Source organism: Pleurodeles waltl, chromosome 10 (assembly GCF_031143425.1).
Source record: "Pleurodeles waltl isolate 20211129_DDA chromosome 10, aPleWal1.hap1.20221129, whole genome shotgun sequence".
Taxonomy (NCBI): domain Eukaryota; kingdom Metazoa; phylum Chordata; class Amphibia; order Caudata; family Salamandridae; genus Pleurodeles; species Pleurodeles waltl.
The window spans coordinates 803,874,988-803,897,382 of NC_090449.1; the positions used below are offsets into that span (position 1 = coordinate 803,874,988).

At 40.2% G+C, this 22,395-nt stretch overlaps 1 protein-coding gene across 1 annotated transcript in view; it reads right to left on the reverse strand.

Annotated features, from left to right (window-relative positions):
* The window catches only part of DNAH11 (dynein axonemal heavy chain 11), a 2,866,633-nt gene that overhangs the window by 1,152,700 nt on the left and 1,691,538 nt on the right, over positions 1-22,395 (reverse strand). Inside the window, exons 49-51 of the mRNA XM_069211469.1 lie at positions 18,108-18,347; positions 10,618-10,779; positions 8,432-8,625 (exon numbers count right to left, since the gene is read on the reverse strand). Of these exons, the coding sequence (XP_069067570.1) occupies positions 8,432-8,625; positions 10,618-10,779; positions 18,108-18,347 (596 nt within the window). The remainder of the gene's footprint in view (positions 1-8,431; positions 8,626-10,617; positions 10,780-18,107; positions 18,348-22,395) is intronic.

Genomic DNA, 22,395 nt, shown 5'->3' on the forward strand with positions numbered 1-22,395 from the left:
ATGGTGTCAGCTGAAGGCCAGTGACTGTATTTTCTGAAATTTAGTAATTAGTTTATAGAACCACTATTGCTATCCTAGAGGTGCCAGGGGTCTTCAATATTTTGGAAGCTGTATGAGTGTGTACTGGTGTATAAAGGGCACTATGTGGTGTGTGTATATGCTTATATTGACAGTTGTATAGCACAGACCTAGCTAGAAAGCAAAGGGGTGCTGCACATTATGTGGGCTGTTGGGAGACAATCAGGATCTTGCACATCAAGTAAGAATTAGATTACAAACATTTACAATACATAATTCCTTTATTTTTATCAATACTTTCAACACTTTTTTCCGTCCTGCTGGCATCTAGGGAGTGATAATGGCCAGTGGATAGTTCTATATCATACTGCACTTTTTATTACATTTTATAATCAGTCAACTGGTGTCTGTGGTGTTAGTGGTGTTTTTGTAGCCCCAAGAGTTTTTTCTCAGTTTTACCACATGTGTACAGTCTCCCTGTTCCCTTGCGTGGCCCCAGATAGTGATACTGACTTTTTGCAATTTGTTTTCAAATATCCTGTATATTATCTTAGTGTTTATGGGCCAAAACACTATGTGCAGGTAACAAATAATATGTGCCCTGATTCTATCATATTTGACATTCTTCCTGTTGTGGCTCTGATACGTCTAGGAGTCTGGGAATGGGTTCTAGATTTGTTTTGATTTATTGGGAATACATTCCCTGTGGCTGCCTGTGTGAACTAATATGCTCAAGGAAGGCATCTATTTTATCACTACTTATGGGTATAAGTCAGGTACTTACATAATTGCTTTCCTTATTATTCCTACCAGGCTATTTACACTATGGCCCTCACAGTGCCTAGGGTCACGGTTGGCGGTCTCTGCCAACCTGCCACATCCCCGTCTGTACCGCCAGGGTGGTTGGAGACGCCAGGCCGGACTCTGCTGATTAATGTACCTGCTGGAGAGAGATGGAAGTTTTGTCTAGTGGCAGTTTTTACTCGTCCATGGTAGCACAGATGGGTAATATGTATCATGCAAAGAACAGTATATTATGTGCATATCATAGTGGATTGCTGATTTTGTCATAGAGATTCTTTTGTTATTGAGCAGTTCATAAATTACAATCTTAATCTAGCACAGTGAGCTAAAAACTGTCATCAAAGAGCTGCATGCAAACTGCATGGCAAAAATTAGAAAGTTATGTTTATTTCCCAGACTTTCATTTTCCTTATGCTGCTAAAAAGGTTTAGTTGCGTAGAAATACTTTCTTACTATTAAAGTCTTTAGTAATTCGAGTATTTGTTTGGTGTGTACTTGTTTGTGTATTTTTTCTGAATTACTGTTTTAATGTTTGAAATTCAAATAGTACAAACTGCTTGGCGGTCCCAGTCTTCCAGTAATGATTCAGCGGGGGTCCTCAGGAGTCAAAAGGTTGGCAACCAGTGGTCTAAAATAAAGTAATAATGCTTAGATTCTCCAGATTAGTTTCCAGACACAAGAGGATTATTTTTACTGTCAGCGAATTTGGAATTTTCCTTGGTACTGCCTAAAATGCTGTGCCAGAGCACATTTGTAAATATTGAAGGAAAGGCACAAGAGGAATGATTCTTATGAAATATAACAGGTCATTAAATATGTGGATGTGAACCGATCCATATGTCACTGTAGGTGCATGGTCAGAAAGAACATATTGAACCAAATTCATTTTTGAAGGTCTGTACAAACCATATCATACTATCATTTTCAGTTGAAGGTGCACAATGCATTTAAACAGCAATGACAATGTCTGATTTACAATGTATGTTTTTCAGATTCATGCTCATCCAGCTGTCATTTCAATGTGGTAAATGTTTGAGGCAATTTTAAGCGTACATCTAAAAAGTAATGAATAAATGTATAATCAGGCAACAATGACTGGCATGCAATATCACACAAAGGTATGCATAGTTTGCTTTAGGAAGACGAGCTCTAAGCATGATCAAAGCTCAATTCTTTACACCTTGCACACCTCATCCCCCAATGCCTATGTTGAGCAGGTAAGGCCCCTCAAGCTTGATTTGCACAATCATAACTACTTCAAGGTGATTTCTTTTATATGGTCTGGGCTTGCCTATCTCTGACCCAGTTTTGGATGGGGGTTGAAGGGGAACCATCTCTGACTCTGGTGTGTCAAATTGCCCTTACGTCCTGGATTGAAATACTGGTGCTCCTGGAGGAGATCGGGGATGGAGCGATTCTTAGTAGGAATCATTACGTTTGTGGCTAAGCATGATATTGCATGTCACTGGAGGTCTCCAGCTCCACCTCCACTAGGGAAGTGGAAGAAGAGTGTGGACTGGTGTGCTTGTCAAAAACAACCTATTTATGAGGCATTAGAATGCTCCTAGAAGCATGATAAGATATGAGAAAGATGGTGGGAACATCATAGGCTGAATTCATAATCCTGATGTGTCAGATCTGAAGTTATACTTGCCTTTACAGACCGGTGGAACTAGTTACAATGTGTATAATCTGGATGTGCCTTACGTGAGAACACGTCTGCCCTACAGACGTGGAATTTTTCACTCTGTGTTTTTTTATGTTTTACATTCCTAAAATTATAGTAATTGGTTATTAAAAGACAGAAGACCAGTTCTGCTTCTACCCTTTATATTTAGAACAGGTTATTATCAGTGATGATATTGCATGTTTAATGTGATTATTTATGATACATTATAGAAAGGGCGCCATGGGACACAATAGCAGTTTGAATTGCTTATATCTCAAATGTTTTTGATTATGGTATGTTTTTATTAGTGCAGTAAAGCAGCCTACTAACTGTGCAACTGCTATACAAAAACTACTGACACATACAGCAATGTGAAAAGAGACCTTGAAATTTTAGTAACTGTTGTAAATCACACTTATATAACCCATATATTTTGGGGTAGTTTACCAATTAAATGACTCAAAAAGACAAGATTTTAAAACTAAGAGGTGTAATTTAATTAGTAAATTAAAATTGGGCTGTTTCTCAGTGAGAAAACAGTTGTAGTCTGGAATGCCACAGAAGGAATATTGAAAAAAACAAAATGTCAAGAAGTGCACAGAGAGGGGTATAGGTTTACAATTCTTAACTAATACATATAGTTAGAAATTGGAGTATTAGTTTTGGGTCGCTAACAACTTTGGTGCCATTTGACAAATCTTCATGAAACTTTCTGAGAAAAAAACAAATCAAAAATAAACTTCTGCTCCTTCCTGGACAGTTTTGTGTTAATCCATCAAGTGGGGGCCAAGAAAAAGGGGGGAGGATAGGCCACAATTTTAAATCCCCATGCATTTTTCATGGAGTACTTTTCAGCAGTGGCACGGTAAAAACTGCGCAATGGAATTATACCAGATTTGGAAGATAGTTTGATCTTGGTCCACAGCTTGGCTGTCAGCAACAACAAAAATGTCCATGGCAGCCATTACAGGACTCGGGGACTTAGTAACCTGTCTTGAATTAAATAGTATATAATGGGGGGGGGGGCAAAAAGGGCAAAATTGAAAAGAAAAAACATTGGCGGTTTTTGCCATGATCCCACAGAACTGTGACAAAAACAAAAAACAATTGGTAGATCGATATATATGCACACATATACTCGTTGAAAAAGGTTACGGGGACGTTATAGTCACGAAATAGAATTCACTTACAAAAACAAAGTTTACAGGGACGTTAAAACTATAATTCGTGTTCTAAGGTAACTATAACTCCCCGCCATGCACAATTTTTCCTCAAAAATTTGACTGCAAATTTTACATTCATATTATCAATTATGTTATCAGAGATGTCCTGAGTGCTGTAATTTGTGGTGTAATTAGCAGTGCATGGTGAGGGCGGGAGTTATAGTTGCCTTAGGGCTGTAGATAACTCTAACTATAGGTGAATTTCTATGGGTTGGTACATTTAAAATGTGAGCCGAACTACAACATCCCTGTAACCGTTGTTATTTTTAAGAATTTCTATGCCTGTGAGTGTGTGTGTGAGGGTGTCAGTGGGTCTGTGAGTGGGTGTGTGTGAGTGTGGGTGGGTCTATGAGTGGATACATAAGTGTGAGTGAGTCTGTGAGTGGGTGCGTAAGGGTCTAAGTGGGTGTGTGACTGGATGAAAGAGGATGAAAAAGAAAGAGAGAGAAGGAGTGAGAGGGAGAGAGCTAGAAAGTCTTTTAGGCTTTGATGGATGATATACTTAAATGAGATATTTCTGGACAAATTGAAAAGAAAAATGTATTTATCAATTAAAAAGAGTGAGATCACCTTTCAGTATGAACCTTAACTTAACTTAACCTTAACTTAAAGTATAAACTTTTAAAGTTTAAAAGAAATAAAAGTAGGGAAATGACCACAGATACACCTGGACTAGAACCCTCAACTTCAATATGAGGGTCTATGACTTTAACCATTATGCCACAGACGACAACTTACTGACAGGACTGCGTGCAGAGCCCCAATGCCACTGTGGTCCTAGATGGCTCCCCATGTCCTATGGGAACTGGTATTGCTCCCACAGGCAGGGAGCTGCTTTAATTAGCAGCTCCCTGCATGTGGAAGCAAAGTTTTAATCTGTCTTCCCTGCATGCATATTTACGTGCAGGGAAGACAGATAAAAATTCTGCTGTCTGGAAGGGAGAGCTGTTTGACAGCTTTCTCTTGCAGAAAGCAGACTTTGCAGATGCTTGAAGGTAGCTGTCAGTTACCACCAAGCAAAAGCAAGCAGGTCTGTCCAGGGGGTAGACACCCTTGGACATAGCAGGAGTGGTGGACAAGCATAGCCCTAGGTCGAGGAGGTGGTGGTGCCTGGGGAGGGACATGCAGCCCCCACACTCTATTTAAATAGAGCCCTGGGGAGGTAGTAGTCCCCGGGGTGCGAGGGAGGTGGGCGGGCAGTCCCTCTGCATCCATTTTGCTGGTAGTGGGGTTGGGTCCAGATAAGGCTCGGGGAGGGAGGGCCACTCTGCCCCTTCCTTTTTTTATTACATTTAGCCACTGGTGATGGGGTGCCTGGTGCCTGAGAAGACTTGGGTATTGGGGCTGCAAGGCCTCTCTCCCCTTTTAAATTAGATAACCCCCTGGGGGATAGAGTTGCCAAGACCTAGTGAGGCTTGGAGAGGGTGGCTTTGTGGGCCCCCTTCCCTGTGTAGTACCATGCAGTCCCAGGGGATTGGGTCCCAAAAACCTATCAGGCTTGGGGAGGATGGCCATGCAGTCCCATCTCCTTTTTTATATTTTTCTCTGGAGAATGGTGTCCTGGGGCCTGATGAGGCTTGGAGAGGAGGGTCCACACTGCCCCTCCTCTTTTTTATTACATTTGGTCCCTGGAGATGGGGTGCCTGAGGCCTGGGAAAGGCCTGGGAGGGTTGGGAAGGAGAACCTTGTCCCTTTTTTATTGTATTTGGCCCCAGACAATGGGGTCCCCAGGGACTACTAAGGCTCAGGGAAATGGGGCACCATGCGGCCCCCTCATCTATTTTGTTTAATTTGATTCTCTATGATGGAGTCCCTGGGGCCTTTTAATGCTTGGGGGTGGCTTCATGCACCTCTCCCATTAATATATATGTTTTGACCTTGGAGGATTGGCTCCTCAGGGACGAAAGGTCAACCCTATACTGCATTGCCAAAGGCAGTGTGTGGCATAGGGTTGGTAGCCTAAGGGGTGTTGGCTGCTTTCAGATGGTTTCACCATAGGCCAGGTCCTTCGGCCAACCTCGCAGAGTTGGGGTGGCTGCCTGCGACCAACCCCTGCTGCACACAGCATTTGGAGGTTTGACTTTACATCTGGTAAAACAAAATATTACTTTACATTAACAAAATCCTAGAAATTCACTGAAGAAACAAAGCTTAAAGTAATGTTACACTTGGGTGAAATTTTCAGTAAAAACATAACGATTTAAACTCAAAAAGCCACAGAAATTCACCAGTTATAGTTATAGTTATCTCAAGTAACTACATATTACATTGCGCATGGCATCTCCTATGGCATCATTGATCATATTACTGCAACATTTGCAATAAAATTGATAAGTGAAAAAATAAAATAAATATAAACACACTCACACGTTTATAAAACACATTTGCATTCACCACTGTGTAGTTCTAGTTGGGACAGAGTTTCCATAAGTAGAGTGTTTTTTGTTTGCTAATTACTTTGCCAGTGATTAACAAATCTTCTCAGAACTTGCTAAATAAAAAAAAAAACTCAGTAATTTCCTGGAAGGTTTTCCATATTCTCCACAAAGCTGGGTCTGACAATAAGGGCAGGTTCCAAAATATGTTTTCCATGCAATTTCTCAGTAGGAAATTTAGACACTGATACAAAAGAAAGGCTTAACAGATTTATATCAAATTTGGCAGAAAGATGAATGTTTACTCAGAAAGCATGCTTTTTGTGATGTTGTGTAAATCGGTTCAGCTGTATAAATAGAGATATCTGGATGGTTGGTTCTGTGGTACCAAATTGCATGGGCCCACTCTCCTGAATTTGATTACAAAATATGAAAGTGACACCTTAACCCCCTGGCCCTTGTGGGGTGGTCCCACCTTTGAGGTCAAATTAAAAAAGAAATGATTGAGACAGCTGGTTAAGCCGGACCCACTGGCAAGTTACTGCAGGACCCAGTACAGCTTGACATGTACTCCTGTGGACATACTGCATAGAAGTACCTCAAGAGTGTCACGGGGCTTAAAAAAACATGGTCCTCCACCCAACCCAACGGTGAACACAAACAGAAATACACTGAAACAAGCAGAGGTTAAATTGATGTTACAGTTAATTCTGTTAAAAACATCGTACTTTATGTAAAAAAAAAAACTCAGTATGTCACAGAAAAACTGAATGGTAGAATTTAGGCTATATTAAAAGAAAACTGGAAATGTACTGAGAAAAAAACAAAGGTTAAATTGACGTTATAGTTAGGCCTTGTTCTAATATTAAAACTAGGTTTATAAAGCAAAAAAAACACTGAAATTCACTAACAGTTTACTGAGCTAACTATAACTTGTGTCCCTACCATGCACTGCTTATAACTAATTACTCTATTACATCACTTCTGACATGTTCAATGATATCATTGATGGCATCACTATTGACTTTTCCACTAACATTTTGGATGTCATTGGTTTTATAGATGTTAAGGTTGAAAATGTATAGATATTTGTTGCCACTGGAGTCCAGCAAATAATCTGATTGGAGGGGGCCGCAACATGAAGGACAATACGGCACGGAGGAGTGCATGTAAACACCACAAAGGGCAAGGATATGGCATGGAAGATGAAAGAGCAAGGAATACAGCAATGTGTGTGACATCATTCCTGCCACAAGCATTACACAGTCACGGCTGGTGACTCAGCATGGTGGCGGGGCAAACAAATGTATATATATAATATATATATTTTTTTAATGTACCTACCTCATCGCTGTGATGCTACTGCGTCGCCGCTGTCGCACTCCACGTACAGGCACCCAGCCTGCCCTGCGTCAATGACTGGCTGGAGCACCAGTGCAGACTAGGAGCCTGTCTCCAACTCGGCACCACAGTGTCGGGTTGGAGAGAGCCCTTGTGGGCATGTATGTTTGGCCGGCCCAAGACGGCAGGACAAACATACATGTGCACTGGTCGGAGTGCTCTGTGCACTCCCCTCACGCTCGTCAGCCCCATGGCCCTGCCCATTTAGAAACAAAATGACAATAAACAGTGTTTATTGTTGTTTTGTTTCTAAAGGTTGTAGCACCTGCTGCTGCTGGCGGGGGTGGGGGAGGGGTGATGCTGCTCCTCCCTAACGGAGGAGCCGCCCCTGGTTTTACAGATCTTCCTCTTACTTCAATAAGAGAAAAAATATTTTTGTCTGCACATTTTTTGATTTTCCTGCCTGAATTTAAACTAAAACATCTCCAAAAAAATGAATCAAGTTTTAAAAGTGGTTTAGGAATGCTATGAAATTTGCTGACGCAAAAGGACAACAGCCTCTTTCTCGCACGCTGGTTTTATTTTCACAAACACACAAGCCTTTTCAGTACTTTATTGCCAATTTCAAGGTAGTTTCCAGAAAGTGTTCATTGCTAAATGATATGGGTTCAATAGACTCTTTCAATTAACCAGCTCGTAGAAAACACAATCTGGCAGTCATTGAGCCGAAGTGGCACCTAGAACATGCATGCAAAAACATAATAACAGTTTAACGCTAAAGCTATTTCAACTCGAAGGCAGGTAGCCTACACCACTATCCTCTTTGTGCCTCTATTTCTGTTTAGTTGCATTCTTATCTGTCTGTTCCTGCACCCTTATCAAACAAATACTCTGCTGCATGTTATGGCAGCAATTATATGATATATATCAATTACACAATATTAGCAATTGGCAGAATTGCAAGAATGTAACAGTCTGCTTTTTTGTGAAGCATTACTTACAAATGTTGCATTGCATCCTCAAACAAGACAAGGTTCATTGCAGCATTAAGTTCATTATAGCGATCTAGCGTTTCCACAAGCAGTTTCTTCAGTACTCCCCATCCTTTGACTGGCATGTAGATTGGGTCTCCTACTCCACCAGCAAAGTGGCAGTAAATGAGCGGCTGGTGGTGTATGACAAGATCCTCTATACCCTGCGATGAAGGGATAAAAAGGAAAATAATAATAAAAGATCCGGTGATTTGTGTAAAAGGATAAATAATCTGTACAATCCTGACCATTCCCACTTTCTTCATCTGCATCCGAGACCATCAAGTCTAAACTGTTGCAATTATTCATTTGTAACCTAATGAGCGCTTGATATATTCCCATACTAGGGATGTGAAATTTGCACACTGAATGGTTTGATAATTGGAACACAATTTTCGAGTGGACTTATGTACTAGCATGTTGCACCATTAATTATTCCTCACTAGGGCGGGGGGGGCACTAATAACCTGCCTAAAGATTATTAATAATTTGGCAAATTGCTATTTGCCACTCCATGTGATTGGCTGCAAATGGATGGAGGCCTCTAAAGATAGCAGAACTCAGTCATTGCATTTGAATTCCCCAGTGGGAAACTTTTTTATTTTTTAACAGCCAATATCTATTAAAGGAAAAGATTCTGCTTTAAAAAAGGTTTTCCATTTTGAAAGTACTTAGGGAGGGGAGAAGAAGTTTCCTTTTTCCTCACTATGAAGTCGCTGACACAATTCCAAAGGGGAATCTGTGCCTTCGGACAACTTCTCCTTTAGAAATCAGTTACTACACCAGTTTGGGAGTCAGATATTGATTAAAGGTTTGCGACCACAATTGCAGCATCAAACCAATGATGCATTCCATTGCAAATCCCAAATAAGAAGTGGATGCCTCTTCCGTGCACCCTCCTATTTGTGATTCGTAATGGACGCCAAAAGCCCTTATTTGATTTGTAAGGCATTTTCTGAATTGTAAAAGGTATTTAGTACGTGAAAATGTGTTCTGTTGTAGCAAACCCTGTGTTTTTGCAAACCGCAGGCTTTATAATGAAAATTACTTTAGAACATGATGCCCAAAGTGCAGTGACACAAAGTTTTTTTGAAAGGCTCTACCCAATCCAGAATCCTTGAACCGCCCCCCTCATCTCCCGCTGGAGCTACTGAATTGCAACCACAATTCAGATAATTACATCTTTGGGAATTATTGGATTCTAGATACAGTAGCTATCCAGAATACTTACGTTGTCTCTATTTTACACGGTCATCATTACTGCAGTGACTTTTACCTAGTTAATCTTTCTACTCTCCTTTCTTCTCATCTCGCTTGTTTCTTTGATTTATAGCCACTGCTTAACCGGTTTACCAGGTCTTTTTGCAGACCTGCCAACTCACACGGTGCCACCATGTGTCGCACGTTTTCGTCTCTCTTTACAGGATCACCTGATGATGAGCCGAAATCACATAGAGGCAGGCAAGGTGAGCTGGAAACCATTTCACTAAGTGGCTTATCAGCTCATCTTTATAGGCTGTAAGGAGCCAATGTCCATTGAGAGGTGTGAAAACACATTTGGACATTGGTAGCAGCCTCAGTCACCTTTTTAATGCACTGGTTGTGGAGGTATTTGTGGAGTGCAGAGTGCCTCTTAACATGCTCTTGGCCCGAGGCGTCACCCTCCAAGGCCATGCCACCTCTTCAAATGGGGACATTTAATGTTAGGTTGGCAGGTATGTTTGTGTGTATGTTTTTTCCTTCCTGTTCCCTGCTGGTGCTACTCAATAAAGGGTGTCTTTTCTGGGCTGCTTAGTTAAATGTTAGAGAACATCAAAAACACCAAAGACAGCACCAGTTCAACCACACACTCTACAAGACATACCCTGCTGTCCATGTAGGCAAGCGCTTCAGGGACTCACATAGAGGTAGTAAGTGCTACATAAATCATGCAGTGCAATACAATATAACATAGCGTGCCGCACAACAACACCATGATAATCGCTGTGAATGGTGTTTTTTACCTTATTTTTTTTACCAAAAAATATATTAAGCAAGGCGTTTCCGACATGTCAAGATTAACTAAAATTTGCATTAATGATGGCGATTAATTGGATAACAGCTATGCGGGTATAAAGCACTTCAATGATAAAGGGATGGCTAGTCAGCCTCCTTACTTCAAAATGCTTGTGTGCAGTGTCTTGCAACACTTTTTGAAATAAGTCTGCGTCTCTGGCTTCCACAAGCTTATCACCATAAACACGAGAGGATTCATGAAGCCACAGCCGTATGAGGTCATTGGGTTGCTTTAGGCAATCAGGAGTAGCAAAGAGGATTCCCTAGAAAAAAAAGAAAAAAAACATGACTTTATACAGCTGCAGGTCAGAATAAAAAGGGCATGCTGTAGACTTTTGTGAGCTGTCTCTTTAGTACCTGTCCATTCATCTTGTACCAGTCATCTGAACCTCCAATAGCACCTTACTTAAATACAATAAACATATCCATCTGGCACATCCTGGAAAGACAGGGCCCCACTGAAAAAAATATTTTCAATTATAAACAAAGGTTTACAGCTTAAAATACATTATGTATATCTGATTGCCAACAAGGATTCCTGTGAGGAACCAATTTACTGCAAATTTCTCTACTGTTGCAGAGAAATCTTCAGTCTTATATTGCTCTCAAGTAGTGGGAAGTGGGTGTTTAAAGGTATGGCACTCCTTGGAAGTTTGGGAATACCTAAAAACTGCATATTTGTGGGCATCCTAAACGCTGATCTGACTTCATTCCATCATGGAAATGGCCAAAAATGTACCCCAGACAATGTTTGCAGTAACACTGCTACCAAAAATTGAAAGAGATCGGATCACACCCATATTTCCTGGTGGTGTATTTAGAAAGTCGTAGTCATGGAAACAATGATTTCCAAGTGCAGAAAAATAAATCTGTGTTTGCACCGGAGGCTTTATTCCCCTAGGTATAATTATACGCTATGTAGAATTAGGACACTATTGAACATGTCAATAGACATTCCCAGTAGTATGCTTGGAATTCTACACATAGTCTCATCATAGAATGCTGGTAAACAGAAAAAGCACAGATATAAGTTGAGAAGGAGATGAAAAATTCTGCCTATACTTTTTTCTTACAAATAGATTTTTAATTCTGCTTTCTGTGCGACTTTACCTGTGGAAGACGCCTTACCTGAGCTTTATGAAGTCTTGTTTAAAAGCAGGAGAGACACTAAGGGCCTGATTTAGATCTTATGGACGAGTTACTCTGTCACAATGGTGACGGATTTCCCATCAGCCAAAACATAAATGCCATTATATCCTATAGGATTTTCATTTGGGTGGACAGGATATCTGTCACAGTTGTGTTCGAGTAACTCATCCGCCGAGATCCAAATCAGGTTCTAAGTCTGGCCCCATCCAACCTTGGCCATCATGTAAAAATTCCATGTGCTAAGCAAACAAAGCCCACATGTGTGAAGAGTCTTTAGTGCCCAAGTGACCAGGCTTAAAGATTCCAATATCCCTAGTTGTCATTCTATCTTGAGCATTCCACATATGAGATAGGCCAAACTATGGTAGCTGGAATTCTAAATGAAGGAAGCACAAGGATTCATTGAAAAGAAAGGATTTCTGTAAGTGGATTGATAAACTGGCAGCTCTAGTGTTATACAGTAGCATTACCTAAATTATAGTCCTAACACTACATATTGCACTACATATTGCACTTACATTTCTCAAAGACAATTTAGTCTTTTAAGGGACAATCAAAGTTATCTGGCCCTGGTGAAGCAGAGATCTCAGGGACCTGTTCCATAATCCAACAACCAGAGCCAAGGTTGTTCAGCCTTTACTTGGCATACCACAAATACATTGGAGAGTGTCCTCTAAAACAATGGTCAAACTTTTTTATACCAGAACAAATCAAATACAATTTAATCTTTGTCATTAGGAGTTTGCAAGACCCTAATCCCAGCTAGTCAAAGAGGGTAGGGATTTTGGTATCTCATTGTCAAACTGAGAGGAACCCTTTGGGGGAAATTGAAACGCACAATCATAACTTAATCCTTATTAGAGGATGCTTCCAACAACTGATGCAAAACACTTTCTTTACAAGCTTCCAGTATATTATCTTTAAAAAAAGAAGAAAATTGTAATGTATCCAACATTTGCACATGTGGAACATGTAATGAAACTGCTGTGAAGTTTTTAGGAAGATCATTCAAAGATAAATGAAAAACAGTCCCGGGTCAGCCCTGGTGGACCCTTTTATTGATAATGCTCCATGGGCATTTATCTAAATCCTGCAAACTTATCTTTAAGAAGAAATTATTAACTGGATTATAGACTCACTTTTTCCAGCATTGTGAGTCAAGGGCCACTTCTAAGCCAACATATCCCAAGAACATCTTACTTACTTTACAGAAAATAAGTAGTCTAAAAGCTTGCTCAGAGTGCTATATCCCTCGCAAAATCTTGCTTCAGAGAGGCACATTTCCTGGTTTACACCCAAATGATCTTGATAACAATGGGTCAGAAACTTTTAAAAGACTTTCTCATAGCATTATTAATGGAAAAAGTCTTATAACTGGATGAACTGCTATTAAGCCTTTTTTAATGGTTATTCGAATAGCTAGATGCTGTCCTTTAGTCCTTGGATGTGGAGTACATTATATGTATAGAAAAAATGTTCCTAAAGGATATGTCTTTGTTAGACAATTAATGAATATGTGGTCCACAAATCAATTGTATGAACTAGTGAATGGCATATCAGACAATTAAAGGTTGAGTATTTAAAAAGAACAAAGGGAAAAAGAACGTGCTGGCACACTGGAAGTCAATATGTGATTGATCTTAGATAAAGATCCCCTAGCAGCTCCTTGCACCACATTAGCATCATTTTTTTATGCTAATATGGCCGACCAATGCCAAAAATCGCTGTGCCAAATTTACAAAGTGGAACATTTCTGACCTATTGTTACCAAGGTTATTTGGGTGTAAGCCAGGTAATGTGCCTCTCTGAAGCAGGTTTTTCCGAGGGATATAGCACTCTGAGTAAGCTTTTATCCTACATCTATTCTGTAATGTAAGTTAAGTTATAGGTAAAATGTTCTTGGGATATGATGGCCTAAAAGTGGTGTCACTTTGCAACATTTTGCGCTACATTATGCCTGCACCAGGTATAATGTATGCAAAGGGGGCGTACCCCCATTAGGAGTAATGAAAAAATAGCACAAAGAAATCCAAAAGATTTCTTTGCATCATTTTGGTCGGCACTTTTAATGCCTACATTAAAAGGAGGCATGCCATTGTTTCCAATGGGCTTTGCAGGATTAGCATAATTTATTTTTAATGCTAATCCTGCAAAGCTTCGAACTAGCGTCAAACATTTTGACGCAAGTCCCTCCAACAACTGCCATGGTGTACCATATCTTAAATACAGCTCACACATGGTGGCGTTAGGGTGGTGATGAGAGGCGCAAGAAAAGTGGAGCTGCACTGGGTGCAGCACCACTTTTCTTAAATCGGGGCCATTGTGTTCAAATAACCAGGGTGATAGAATCAAGTGAATTGTAACTCGGTGATCAAGCAGTATACAATGAGTGGATATAACAATATAGTAACATGCATACTAGAAGAAAAGACCGAAATAATTGGCTGCATATTTTGAATTGTAGAATGACAGGGGTCTAGTCAGGAGTCCAATTATAGAAACTAGAAACAAAATTCATAGCTACCTTTTATAAAAAGGGCAAAAGAATGATCCAACAGCTCCAGACAGTGGATGCAAAAATGGGGAAAGCTTTAGAAAGTCTTTAAAAGTGACTTATCTGGGAGATAACAACACAGAGTTTCAGGCAGTTTTTTAATTTGTTTTATTAAACATGGCCAACTGTTCTGTTTATTGGTAGGTTGGAAATGCTAGAATGAGCAGGATGGCACTGACCCAGTCTAACAAAAGAATGCTGTACTTGTTTTACTTTCCTAAAGATTGGAACAGTCACTGTCCCTTTTCCTGTGGAATGAATTTGGCAGGTAGAATTTCATGTTCAAATCATTTTATTCATTTTTTATGAAGTACATGAAAATTGTTAAGTAACAGTAATTTAATAGACATGACAAATAGCTGTATGATAACAGAGAACTGATAACAGTTGAAGAAGCCAAAAAAAAAAGAATATAAGAAAATATACGGGGCTATTAATGTATTGAATAACAAAATTGAATGGAAAACATATTTGCAGGTAGAAATATATTTATCCAGGGTGTTCCATATAAGCGATTTAATCGGAGATGGTGTCTTAGACAGGATAAAAGAAAACATCCAGATGTCCAGCAGATTTCCAATGCATAGTAATCAATTTAGTAGTTCATGGAATTAAAAGATCGAATAATTGCATATCTGATTATGTTGAGGGAAGGGGTATGGTGGAGGAAAACAATTTCAAAGGTTAGAGGAATGGTAATTTGGAACATTAGAGAGATCTTATCCCAGACACCAAAATTGAAAAAAATCAGACACTCATAAAGCATATGCTTCAAACTACCAGGTTCCAAGGTACATTGCCAACAATCAGAATTGTCACATAGATGTGCAGCACGTAATTTGAGAGGAGATCAATAGCTATTGTTTAATATAAGTGAGTTAGATTGACAAGTAGAGTAAGGTAACCAGCTGGAAATGTAACACAGCCATATGTTCTTCATTTGTAGTAGAGTATACATAGTATTAAAAATAGGATTCACACAATTTCTTTAGAGAGAAGAGTTATTAAATATCAATTTTGTATACGTTTTAGAGGCAATATGATGAGAGAAGCTATGAATAGTGCAGAAAATGTTGATATCTAAATCTATAATATTGTAAAAAAATGAATACATCTCAGAGTCTTTCTCAGAAAGAAAGAAAGAGAAAAATGCATTTGTCAGCAAATTAAGCTAAATACATGTGACAATGGAGGCCTTCTGTAAAAATCTGCACTTAAAAGCTGCTTCTCATGTTAAAGCCTCTCTGTTTATTCCACACAGTAATTAGAATAATTTGTATTTAATTAAATGCCTTTACAACCTTACTATCCTTGCCTCCAAAGCTACTTGGGATAGGCGCATATGTCATCAAACCATTGGTCAACAAGGTCCTCAGCGCCTCACTGACATCAGCAACAGTCCGGACACTATGGAAGCAGGCTAAGATTCTACCACTCTTAAAAAAGCCCACAGCTGACCCCATGGAGCACGCAAATTATAGGCCAACCTAATATCCCTACTGAAAGCATTGTCGAAGGATTTGGAAACATTTGTTAATCAACAGCTTTTTCAGTACCTTGAAATTAACAAGCTGCTCCACCCCAGCCAATCGGGCTTTAAGCCAAATTTTAGCACTGAGACAGCTTTGATCAAAATCCCTGAACACATCAGATCCACTCTAGATGCTGAGGGGAACGCTGTTCTGATTTTGTGAGATCTGTCAGCGGCCTTCGATACGGTCCCTCACTCCATGCTCCATGCACACCATTGGAACTGTGGGACTGGCTCAGGAGTGATTAGCCTATTTTTTTAAAGGACAGAAAGCAGGAAGTGTAGATTACCCCATATTCTTCTGGAACATACGAGTCATCAGTGGGTGTGCTGCAGGGATCAACCCTCAGCCCTACTCTATTTAATGCATATCTTACCCCTCTAGCACATCTGGCTGAGACCTTAGGAGCCAAGATAATTACATATGCAGATGACACTCAGGTGTTGTTCACATGTGGGAGGAGATTGCAGGAGAGCCCATTAAAATGTGCCTCTCTTCCGTCTTTCAAAGACAGTACACAATTTAAAATGTAACACAGATAAGATGGAAATTCTATTTTTGACATAAATCCACTGGAATTGCAGACCCTGTGGCCAGAAGATGCCTCACCTGCAGGCCCCTAGAGTTAAATAGTTAAGAACTTCAGCATTAAATTTGATAAGGATCTTTCTTTTAAGCCACAGTTTACATCAGTGATCAATACTTCCTTTGAGCTTCTGAGAACACTTAAACATGTTTTTGCACTTTATCTCCTTGTAGGCAAGAAAGGCGGTCTTTCAGGCGCTTATTACATCTAGGCTGGATTATGGTAATGTCCTATACTTAGGGCTACCAGACTGTCTGCTTCATAAGCTTCAAGTAGTCCAAAACACAGCAGCCTGCATCCTCCTCAATCTGCCCCCTAGAACTCATATGTCTTCGCACTTGCAGGCACTACACTCACTCCCAATAAAGAAGAGAGTCCTTTTCAAAATGCTGGTCCTAGCCCACAGAGCACTTCACCATTTGGGTGCCAGCTATCTAAGAGACAGAGTCAGTTTCTTTGTCCCTTCCAGAAACTTGCTATCAGCCCATTTCTTTCTGGCAAAAATCCCTAAGACCGGTGCAGTAGAATGGGAGGAAGGACCTTCTCCTACCTGGGACCGGTGGCCTGGAATAAATGACCACTAGAGTTGCTCTTATTAGCTATCACTTCTCTGTTCAAGAACAAGCTGAAGATTTGGCTCTTTAAACAGGTCTAGCCTGGTAGTGCTTTTCTGCAGTTTTCACTAAAAACGCAGTGCCGGGACACTTCAGGGAGTAGCCATGAGCTTAATAAGCCCTATTTGATTTCACTATCTATTGTAGACGTGTCATTTTTGCTCTATTTTTCTAAAAGATACTGCTTCTTGACATAGCACTCTGCTTCGATAGTGGGTCTGATTTGAAGTACAAAAGAACACAAAAACATAAACTTTATGCTGTCAAACAGGCTGTGTGTTAAAGGTTTAGAATCAATGTTGTTTTAAATTGTTTATTTTTAATCCAAGTTTCTAAACAGATGTGCTCCCAAGTAAACACCATTTTATGCGAAAGGTATCTTTTTGTATAAAATAGGAATCCACAATTGAACAAGTTACTGTGTGAATAATCATACATTTGAACTACCTATCATTTGTAATGCTGCAAGGAACTTTAATTTGTCATACAAAATAACGGGTCTAAGTAAGAAAACACATGTGAATTTCTATTAACAATGTTCCTAAGAAGTTGTGCAAGTCATCACAGTGAGTGCATCACTATTTTGTCTTCATGTCATCTTGACCATGGTGTCCACCTCAACAATCCAAACATAACAAAACAGTCCAGTGCTTAGCACCCTCCCTATGGAGAGCGAAATACAGCGGATGGGATATCCGTTACATTTGTGCTGGAGGAACCCCTCTGTCAAGGTCGTAATAAGGCCCTTAGTTTCATATCTTAGTTCATATCTTAATTGTGAGGTTCAGTGATATTCACACTGAAAAGGGGAGAAAACTCACACCAAAACATTTATGACACCTTTGTAGACTCCCTGAACACCCAAAAAGTTTAGTATTTTTGTTCTCCAGGCAAAATCAAACAGTTCAAATCACTAAGTGCAATAAACAATCAAAAATGATAGGACACACGTCGTGAATGCATTACATGAGGAATTGATTGGAACACACTTATACAATGGAAAACATTGAGATGTCCATGGCCGAAGAGAAAGCAAAACTCGTTTTTTGATTTCAAATCCATCAGTAATTAAAGGTTTTAGGCTCATTAATAATAAAAGGTTGCCAGTAAGAGACATGATTTTCTGAATGTGTTTGATCAACGTACAGCAACCTACCTGGAAAACATTGGATATATCCCTAAGATTAAATATGTAGTGAAATTTTATTGCTGTCGGAAGGAAGTTCTGAACCATCTTCTGATGGAGCCATATTGCGGCCTGGATCATGGCGGGGCTGCTCTTCAGCACAGAGGCACTATAGGAATGCTGCTGAAAATGAAAACCCAGGATCTTGCTGTAGATCGTTTCGAGGGAATCTGCTGATGGAAAGTTGACTGCAAACACAGCAAAGTGTCTCTGTGAAAAGATTTAAATGCAATAAAACACAATATTTGTTTTAGGTTGATCAGAATGAGATGTGATCTACAATCAAGCATCTAATGAATTTTCAAACATATTATCTTCATCACGTGCTTTGTGAACAACAAATTTTTAAGCTATGGATGAAGTGGAATATTAATAAAACCTATTTAGATCACAATACCCGTAGGCTTCCTTCATACATTAAGTTATTCTTATATTGATTACTATATAAAAATGTACTTCAAAATATGAATGTACTTCTTCAGTGTAGAGGGTAAGAAGTATTGCTAAACCCTGGAGAACGCACAATATGTTAGGAGGAAATCTCTTTCCACAGTCAGGAGTTTGTTGACACACTGTCTTGTGTCTTCCAAAGTTGGTGAGACCTCTTTGTTACACTTAGTCTTAGGCACGGGTCACGGGATCGGGAAGATGATTTGAGGGATCTTCACATCAAAGCAAACAACAAATGAAAAAAAATAATCACCTTATAAATATCAGGCTTCATGTCCTTACACTACAGTGAAGAGTCATGAAGGAAGGGACAGAGGTAGTTGGTTTTTGCGGGTTGGGAGGAACACGAGATTCTCATTGAGCAAGTGGAGAGTGAAGAAAAAAACTGGTGAGCCATGGTCCTGGTTGAGAACCAACTCAGACCACCATATTGCTCCAGCAGTGCACTTTTTCTTTCCCTTTCCCACCTCTTGAGCTCCCCCACCACTCCCATTGTTTGCACTCATTCTAGTTATTCCCCGCAAAATACTAGCCTGACCTCACCACAACCCATCATTACTGGAACGCTTGCAGTCTTACTGTAATTTTTTAACCAGTGGTGTGAGAACTGCTTCCACATATTTATAGGTCTTGCCGGGAGTCTGCTTTAGCTGTTCGCCAGCCTAATCTAAGCTAAAGAAATACAGCCTCATACAATGATAAAAAGCATACATATGTTCATAAAGTACCTTTTCTTCCACTGGTCTCCACTGTTACTCGCATTTTCCTTTCAACCACCAGAGGATATATTTATACTGTCAGAGACAATATTTTTTTTGCCTGCTTATGCACTTTCGCATACAAAGAAGTGCACCTCAGTGCCAAGGCTGGTGGGCCAATACTTTACCACTGTTTTTTTTCTTTCCATTCTTTAGCTCTTTCATTTTTTAGTCATGCTTTTCACTTTCAATTAGGTCATCAAATACATAACAGTTTATTAATGGTTGGTCTCCATTTATGCTAAATTGATTTATTACACACCCCAAAGGGGCATCCAGGCATAAACAGTATATAATAACAGAAACAGGCAGAGAGCGGGATCTTTCAAGAAATGGAGACGGGGCTAAAACATCCATAATGTAAGTGACTGCTTAAACATTGAAAATGTTGAAGTCCTGCGAAGAGTGTTCATGTGTAGTGTCGCCAGTTACAAACAAGCATTTTCAATGTAACTGGTCTTGCATTTGCTCGAGTTAGAGCTGTTAGCGTTATAAACTCCTAACCGGACTTTTCATGTCACACAAATGAAAAGAAAAAAAGATGCAGCGCGATTGCGCAATGTAAAATGCAGACGCAATTGCGCTGAAATTAAAAATAGAAAAACTGAGCGCAATCGCTTTATGTAAACCCCAGCGCGATTGCGCTGCGTGAAAAATAAACAGATAAAGTAGTCCGGAAACTCAGGCTGAAAACATCGAGCCTCGAATGATTTCAGTAGTTTACCGGTGTTGTGTAGGTGGGCTAAACACCGGAAAAGGCATGACGTATGCATGCCTTTTACAAATGAAAGCAAGCAGATTTTAAAAGGCAAGCCCACGAACCAATGAAAGTGACTAACGTGAAATGGGCGTGGTTTGTAGCCCAAAGAGAGATTACAGAACGGACGGAGCGCTTTGCGCTCGCCCATAAACAAAGACTCAAGCAGGGACCCACTTCTTTAATTTATGGCTGGTTAGCTGAGCACATAATGTTATGTATAGAAAAAAATCTCCACAGGGAAAGAGGACAAGCAGTTCTAATTTTTTCAGGCTTTCACCAGGCACCACCTAGTGGAATTTCCATCTCACATGCCCCTTCATCAATAAGTAAAATTTGAAAAATGGGCTGACAATTATTCCACCAACCCTGTAGGTATCTGGGCTCACCTACAGGTTCCAGGGTATGCTGGAGGTGCACAACAGGATATGGACTGCTTTGCAGGAAGCGAGAACTGTTTTCTCCTTAAAAACAGAGTCCTTGTGTAGGCATCATCACCTTGAATTGCTTACCCCTCTGAATCTCTTCCCACTTGATCCCACTCACCCCTCTTCTGGCTGTTGCCCTTTGGACACCCATGTCCCTTTTGCTCGACTCAACAGCACCCCTGGTAGCAAGGGAATAGTACTCTCTGTCCTTGGAGGAGATAGGCAGGGACTGACCTGCATCAGAAACTCAGCCACGGTGTTCCACCCCTTCTCCCCCTAAGGTTACTGACCCTACTCCTTCTCTTTAAATGGAGGTAAAGAATACAGCGGTCCAGATTACTTCCCTTCCTGCCTCTAACCAAACTCATATGATCTAGTATAGGACATGTGATCGTGGCAAGGATTATGTCTAGTTTTGAGCTGGCTTAAAGGTTTCTCTTTTACCACTGCAAATTTACTTTGTATTCGGCATTGCAATCTTGCAAAACCGCGATCGGTGATGGATGTGGTGTTGGTGTAATATTTAAAACACTTGATAACTGTTTCAAAGAAAAAGTAAAAAACGTGAGGCTTGCTTTTTAAATCTATAAATGAATTTTGAAGCAGAAGTAAGGAAGGGCTGCAAAAGCCCAAGTCGTGAGCAAAAATCTCCCCTATGTCTTCTACTGTGATGGCCCTGGAGTGCGCAAAGTAGCAACCATGGAGGCTGTAGAAGTGCTTGGTCTGTGCCCCGTGGGACAGTGCAGGGTTCAGGGACCTCAGGTGATGAGGGACAGTTTCCAACACAACTTGTAATCAATGATTGCCAACTGCAAAAATGCCTTATTTACGTTATACCTGGATTGTTTACTTTTGCGTCAGCTATACTAAAATGGCATTAAAGTTGATTTAAAAAATAAACTTGCGGGCTGTGTAAACCCGCCGAGAGGGCAGAATGAGTTCATTAGTTCTTTACATTGAATGTGGTCTGAACTCTCCTTTTCACATTTGTGAGAAAACAGGGCTGATTGCAGAGGCCCCATAACTTTTTGCCCCCATTTTCCTCTTTTTGCTGGTGTTTTCCTGACTTTGATGGTGCCCTGGGTACTGCTAACCAGTCCCAGGGCCTGTGCTCTGTGTAAAATGGATATGCAAATTAGGCTCATTATAATTGGCTAAGTTAACCTACCTATAAGTCCCTAGTATATGGTAGGGCATGTAGGTTTAGGGACCACAGCATAGGTGGTGCACACCTAGGTGCACTGCTGAGGTGCCCAGTGTCATTTTAAAGGCAGGCCTGCTTTGCTGGCTGCTTTTAAATTAAAGTTATATGCAAATTCGACTTTGGAATTAAAGGTACTTCCAAAGTCTTAAACTACCTTATTTTTACATATAAGTCACCCCTAAGGTGTGCCCTATGTGCCCCTAGGGCTGGGTGCCATGTAACTATAAGCAGGGACTTTATAAAAATAGATTTATAAGCCCTGGTGAGGTAAAAACAGCCAAATTCGTTTTTCCCTCATTGAAGTAAATGGCCTTCATAGGCTAGAATGGGCAGACTTTATTTTAAATTTTAAAGTCTCCTTAAATGTTACATACCAAGAATTTGGTAGCAAATTGATTGTTGTAATAAATCCCACAACTTCCAGTTGTTGGATTTAATATAACTTGTCCAGGTAAAAAGTTTAGACTTTACCTAAAAAGTTGCCAATTTCAGCTCTGCATTGTTTTTGCTGCTGTGCTCTGATTGGCCAGGCTGCCTTGATGAGGTGTGAAGTGGCCTGGCTTCACACAAAGGAATGTGCTTGGGGGAGAGAATCTCCCCTCAGCAGATGGTGAGGCAGGAAGGGGGAGGGCTGCCAAACTGGTCTTCAAAGGCAGAGAAG